Below are 6,730 nucleotides of genomic sequence, written 5' to 3'. Positions count from 1 at the left end.
TGAGAATGAGCACAGCACTCTGAACAGAGGAGCTCATTCCGACAGGCCGTAGAATCCACATGAGGTCTCACAAGACTGCTTGTCAGGAGGGGGATCCTTGATGCCGACAGCTAGGCCTGGAAAGGCTCACAGGGCAATGGTGAGGCCCTCGCAGAGAGGTCAGTGGACAGAGTCTGAGGCTGGGACCCCTGGGCCAACTCTGGCCCTATTCTCCAGACTATCCTCTTCTCTGGATCCAACTCATACTGCCCCCAAAGGCAACGACACATCCCAACCATACAGCAGTGACATCATATTGGTACGCTGTATACAGCCATGTGAGGGTGTCTAGGCCTCTGGGGCAAGGGGGACCTGCAAACCAAGCCTCACGTTATCCAGGGAAGAGATCAAAAGGAAGGTCTTCTTGCCTCCCTCCCTCTCTCCCTTCCTCCCTCCCTCCCTTCCTTCTTTTCTTCCTTTCCACAGCCAAATCTACTCCATTTCCTAGCAATAAAATGCATAGTGTGGTCCTCACTGGTCTCAGCTGTGGCCTCAGAGCCTCAGACTCTCCAGTGAGTGTCAAAGGCCCTGAATGTGGGGAAGGGTCAGGAGCTCTGCTTCCTATGAATTAGAATTTCTTGTGTCTGCCCAAAGACTTTTTAAAAATTTTATGTGTATGGGTGTTTTGCCTTCATGTATGTCTGTGCACCATGTATGCATACTTTTGTTTGTTTTTAAAGTTTAAGAACTAAGCTTCCTGGAGAACTTTCCAGTTTCAACAGAATCCATATACAAGCCCTGCCTACAGTCAGCCCTGGGATGCAGGCTACACCAGTGAGGAGCTGGCCTCAGACACAATAACAGGATGCCAGGGGATCCAGCAATGCAATTAGATTGTAGTTTAGTGTGTTGGGAGATGGTTATTATTATTTGTTGTTATTTATTAGACAGGGTCTCGCTGTGTAGTTCAGGCTAATCTTAAACTCACTATCCAGAACACTAGGATTACAGGTGGGCCCAATAATGCCCAATCTAAAGTCATTTTAAAATTAAGGCCAAGCTCCTGGAATTCAGTTGAAGAGAGGGAGGAGGGATTATAGGAGCAAGGGGGGGTCAAGATCATGATGGAAAAAAACACAGAGACAGCTGACCTGAGCTAGTGGGATCTCACAGACTCTGGATTGACAGCTGGGAGCCTCCATGGGACCACACTAGGCCCTCTGAATGTGGGTGACAGTTGTATGGCTTGATCTGTTTGTGGGTCCCCTGGCAATGGGACTGGGACTTATCCTGGGTACACGAACTGGCTTTTTACAGCCAGTTCCCTATGGTGAGATGCCTTAATCAGCCTTGATGCAGGAGGGAGGGGCTTGGTCCTGCCCCAACTTGGTATGCCAGCCTGTGATACCCAAGGGAGGCCTTACCCCCTACCAGGAGTGGAGAGGGGTGGGATGAGGGTAGATGGGAGGGAGCAGAAGGGGAAGGAGGGGAAACAGTGGTTATGTAAAACAAAAAAAAAAATTAAAAATCTCAAGATTTTAAAGACAGGATCTACATTATCTATGCTTCCTTTGCCTGGCGCTTCGACATGGTTGGTACAGCCTTGCTCAAGGGACACTGTGGAGCATTCAGGGCTGCCTCCACCCAGCTAGGCTTCCCTGCTGCTGGGACACAGCACTAGGCATCAGAGCAAAGTCATGTGTGAGGGTGATAGGATGGTAGGGCAAAGCGAGGGACAGTACCAAGCACACCCCAGGACTCCGTGTGTGCGGAGTTCCTTCTTAGCTTCCTGCTGCACAGCTTCTGCCCAGAGTGAGGAGGAAACCTGGCGGTATTCCTCACTGGTGTATTGGAATCATCTGGGCACCCTCTACCTTGCCCTCTTCCCTAAATCAGCATTCTGGATGACAGCCCAGGCAATGCACTTTTTGAAGTTCCCTAGATGATCCTAGTGTGCAATCGAGGCTGACACAAAAGAGGCACGGATGCCTTTGGGTCTCTGCGGCTGGCACATGTGCACAGAGGCATCAGCAGCCTCAGAGCGCACCTGCTGCAGAACACAGAACCGGTGCTGGCAGCCTCCACACCCTGTGCATCCACAACCTCCAGCAAGCCACCAGAACATAGATGAGGGGTCTCAAGCTAAAAAGGTCACCTGGCCCCAAGGGCAGTGTTCTACAAGCCTTGAAAAGGTTATTCCTGCCCTTAGAGAAAGCCAGGAGGCCAGGGATGCCTTCACAAGATTGCCGTTCCCCAAAGTGAAAAGCTGGGAGGAACAGAGGAACAGAGGAACGGAGCTGCGGAGCTGCGGAGCTGCGGCAGGGCCCTGCCAACAGCTCTCTCTTCAGGAGGGTAACTGTTGGCAGGTGGGGAGAGCGCTACCTGTCCTCAGGTAACTGCTGTCCCATGGATTTACAGCAAGAGAGTGAGGGTAAAGCGGCTAAGAATGAGGAAGGGAGGCGTCCTAGTCAGGGTTATCATCACTGTGATGAAACACCAAAGCAGCTTGGGGAGGGAAGGGTTTATTCAGCTTACACTTGCACATCACTGTTCATCACTGAAGGAAGCCAAGACAGGAACCTAAAACTCGGCAGGAACCCAGAGGCAGGAGCTGATGCAGAGGCCACGGAGGAGTGCTGCTTACTGGCTTGCTCTCCTTGCCTCACTCACCCGGCTTTCTTATAGAACCCAGGACCACCAGCCCAGGGGTGGCCCCTCCCACAATGGAATGGACCCTCCCACATCAATCACTAATTAAGAAAATGCCCTAAGGCTTGCCTGCAGCCTGGCTTTATGAAGGCATTTTCTCAATTGAGGTTCCCATCTCTCAGATGACTCTAGCTTGTGTCAAGTCGACATAAAACCACCCAGCACGAGAAGAGTGAGGAGAGGGAAGGAGGAAAAAATAACAAAAAGATGGATGAACCAGTAGAAGAAGCAAGATGAGGAGCTGAGTGTGTTTCAGGCCTGGCTACTCTAAGCACGGCTCTCAGGCACGCAGCATTGACATCACCTGGAATATGTCTAAATGCAGGCTCTCTGGCCCCACCCCAGACCCGCTGAGTCTGAATTCTAACATGATACCCTAGTGATGTGTGTGCGCACTATCACTGCGGAAGCCCTGTGGTAAAATAGCAGAGCATCCTGGGTCCAGCTAGCTCTGTCCCAGGCACACACAGGACTTCATAAGTCAGCATGCTGCTGCATGGCTGTAATCCCAGCACTCAGGAGGCTAAGAAAAGAGGCTCTGGAGTTTCACAACAATGGACTACAGATGGAGGCCCTGTATCAAAAAATTATAAGTAAATTAAAAAAAAAAAACTTTAATAACAATGTCTGGATTTGAGTCTGGGCATGTCTGTGAAAGTTTAACTGAAGGAAAAAGACTCACTCTGAATGTGGGTGACATCATCTCAGGGACTGAGGGACCAGCCTGAGAAAGACAGGAGGAAGGAGAAAACCAGCTGAGTGCTAGCATTCACCTGCTTCCTGTGACTACAGAGTGACCGCCATCTCATGCTCACTCCGGCTGCCACATCCTGAACTGTCCAGACCACCACACTGTCCCCATCACCACGGAGGACATGCTCACACTGACTTGCTATTCCTTCTGTCAGGTATTCTGGTCAAGCAACAAGAAAAGTAACTGACCCCGTGCCCCAATTCAATTAAATCAGAGCTTTTGAGATTCGAACTGGGCATGACCCCGGACCTGTGTCTGCTCCCAGGTAGCCTAACGTCCATCTGGGGGTCGAGACAGAACTGTGAGCAGCTTGGGACATCTTCAGAGTGTCGGAGGACCATCACACAGACCATCAGAGCTCAAGGCCTCAGCCCAGCCCCAGCCCCAGCAGTGAATTCTAGAAGGTATGGTGAGCCCCGTCCTTCTCACCGCCTCGGAGTAGCCTGCTTCATGGTCTACTTGGAGAGACAATCATTACTCGGTGGAGCATCAGGATGATTGAAGAGGCCTGATGTAACTTTACAGTACATTGCCAGCCTCTGCCCAATGTGACCCAGGACCAGGGGATTCCAGGCCAGTCAGTCCCCAGGATCAGTATGATCAGAAGCCCCCATGCTGCCAGGCTACCTCATCATTCCAAAGCCCTAGCTTGAGGGAATCTGAAGTTCACAAAGAGCCCAGCTCTGTGAAAAGCAATAATTTCATTTAATTGGATAAGTTTCTTCATCCCTTCCCTCCCTCTTCCTCATGCCTCACCCCAACCCCAAGAGAAAAGCCGATCAAGAAGCCAGTCTGGATGGGAGGCCCAGGATGGACAGTTCCCGGAGAACTTCAAGGAAGGGGCCCTGGGAAGCAAGAGGCCCAGGCATCCTAGAAGAGGATCAGGGGCTGGAGGAGAGAAGGGAGCCCAGGAGGATTCCATCTAGAAAAGTGGCAGACATTATCAACACCTGGGGAAAGAGAAGATGTATGGTCAGTTTAATTTCGTCTCGGTTCTTGGTCAGCTCTTCCTCTAGCCATTGCCATGGTCTGTTAGAGACATGGTCCAACTTAGAAACTGATGCTTTCTCAGAACGGGAGTGGGAAGTCAGGAAGGCGAGGCAAGGTTGGGGAAGTGAGAACATGGAGGAAGGGACACAGGTCCTCCCTGCCCTGGGGACCATGGTTCCAGGCCTCCAGCTCCAGCTGGGTCCTGCCTTGCCTGCTGATGAATACAGAGCCTACAAGTCCATGGTTGATGAGTGATTCATGACCGGTTTCCATGTTCTTACTGTGTGATAACAAGTCATAGCGGAGGGCAGGGGTGCCCAGGGAACATCCCTGTGTTTCTGTTGCAGGCACCTCCAAGCCTCCTGCCTCCCAGAAGTCAAGGGCAATTGGAGGTCAGGGCCCATGGACCAGGCCTCGGAGCCCTGGCTGACTGGCTTCTAAGCAAGGAATTCACCACAGGCTGTCTTGGCAGTAGGCTGGGGCGCCACATCAGAGTCTGTGCTTCAAGATCCCTTAACTCTGGGGAGGCGAGTCACCAAAGCCAGCTTGCAGGCTGACATAGAGGGAGCCAGAGAACTCTGCCTGCTCCTCCTTTCTGTTCAGGAACGCATGGGAAGGGCAGGGGTGGCCAGTCTCCAGAAGGCAGCTCCAGACAGTATGTGACCCCGGGCTGGGTGACAGAGGAAAGGCGTGTTCTGCTGATGGATGTCCTGGGGAGCAGGGTCGGGGGCCTGGCTGGAGGAGCCTCCTGCCAGCTTCTGTGGCATCACTAGATGGCTGGGATCCATTTGTTGTCCTCATTGTAGAGGAAGGACTGCTTCCCTGGGATCTCTGGCTTGTATGTGGCTAAAAAGAAAGAAAGAAATGATATCAAGAGAGAGAGAGGTGGCTGGAGGGGCCAGACCCAGCCTCAGAGCTGGGAAGGGTGAGGGAGCCCTGCTCCTGCCCTGCAGCCTACATGTGTTGAGAGACAGGGAGAGGAGGCGACTGGACTTGTGTTACGGGACTCTCTTTTTTTAAGGGTAGGGGCAGAGGTCACCTTCGGGTATTTTCCTCTACCCATCTCCACTTTTAATTTATTTTGAGACAAGGTCCCCCACCAAACCCAGCTCCATCTTGGGTCACAGGCTCACACCATCGAGTCTGGCTTTTGCATGGGTGCTTGTACGGCAAGCACTTGACCTACTGGGCCATCCTTCCAGCCCTGTTATGTGGTTCTTAACCTTGGCCTCTGAACTGTGGCTTCCGATTCTTCGACCCTTTATAACTTCTATAACAGAACCAACTTTACAATACTGCTTTCTAGAAAATGTGAAATGAACATTTCAAGTAAAACAGTATTCTTAAAGAAGAGAGGGTTTAGATGGTAGGACTTTGTGTTTGTTCAAAAATTCCAAAAAAAAAAAACCTGAAAGCCACAGCCATTGCAAGACATATTTCTCTAGCAAACAAGACTTGGGAGCCACTGTGCCAGGATCTCTCCCGTATCCTCTCAGGAAGCTACTGAGGGGAGCCCATAGGTCCAGGCTGACTTGTGCCTGCTGGAGGCATGAGGACAGATGTGTACATGTGTATCCTCCCAGCATACCCTCAGGATCATCTTGATGGAGGTGACCACAGCAACAGAAGTGGCCTGTTGGAGCACTGCCTTGAGGTCTATGCCTCAGGAACCTCTCGTGCTCCAGACACCATTCCCAGAGGACCTATTGAAACAGCCAGCCCAGGAGCCACACCCATCCCCAGGCCTCCAGAGCTCTAACAGTGTTAGACACTGTTCTCCTGCACTGCTCAGATGCCGCCCTCCAGGGCAAGACTGAGGCCTCACTGACCTGACTGTCATACATTGCAAAACCAAAGCTGGGGACCACTTCCTTGCCTGTGGTTGAAAGAGCGAGGGAAGGACTCTCTCCTGCCGGACAGATGCCCCTGGAGGCCAGCACTAGTCCCTAAGTCACCTCAGCCCTCAGCGGTGCCCAGAATGGGGTGTCAACAGTGCTTGCCTAATGGCTGAGCCTGGAAGACAAAGTGACCACCTTGCCAGTTCCGTTTTCCACTTCCTGTGCACACGGCACATGCCACCGGCTCTGGCCATTGCCAGAGAGAGGCAAGGGGACTTTAGAGAGCTGCAGATGGGTGGGGAAGCCCAGAGACCACCCATCACTGTGAAGTGAGCCTATCCTGGTGGAGCGGGCCCCTCAGGATGCTAACTCCTGGAGATCTAGATGAACCAAGCAAGTTCCTTCAGCTCATGGGTCGGGAGGGAGGAGCTGAGTGGCTTCCGAGAACCACCCCCTCAGT

The 6,730-nt window shown here is 52.1% G+C and overlaps 1 protein-coding gene across 3 annotated transcripts in view; it reads right to left on the bottom strand.

The window, feature by feature from the left end:
* Window positions 1–4,124: 4,124 nt before the first annotated feature.
* The window catches only part of Stpg1 (sperm tail PG-rich repeat containing 1), a 43,512-nt gene continuing 40,906 nt past the window's right edge, over window positions 4,125–6,730 (bottom strand). For all 3 annotated transcript variants that reach the window (XM_059255182.1, XM_059255181.1, XM_059255183.1), the window contains exon 9: window positions 4,125–5,278. In XM_059255182.1, coding sequence (XP_059111165.1) covers window positions 5,230–5,278 — 49 coding nt within the window. In that variant the 3' untranslated portion in view covers window positions 4,125–5,229. The remainder of the gene's footprint in view (window positions 5,279–6,730) is intronic.

Source organism: Peromyscus eremicus, chromosome 2 (assembly GCF_949786415.1).
Source record: "Peromyscus eremicus chromosome 2, PerEre_H2_v1, whole genome shotgun sequence".
In the NCBI taxonomy this organism is placed as follows: Eukaryota; Metazoa; Chordata; class Mammalia; order Rodentia; family Cricetidae; genus Peromyscus; species Peromyscus eremicus.
Note: the sequence above shows the minus strand (reverse complement) of the source record. Positions and strands in the feature narration are given on the sequence as shown.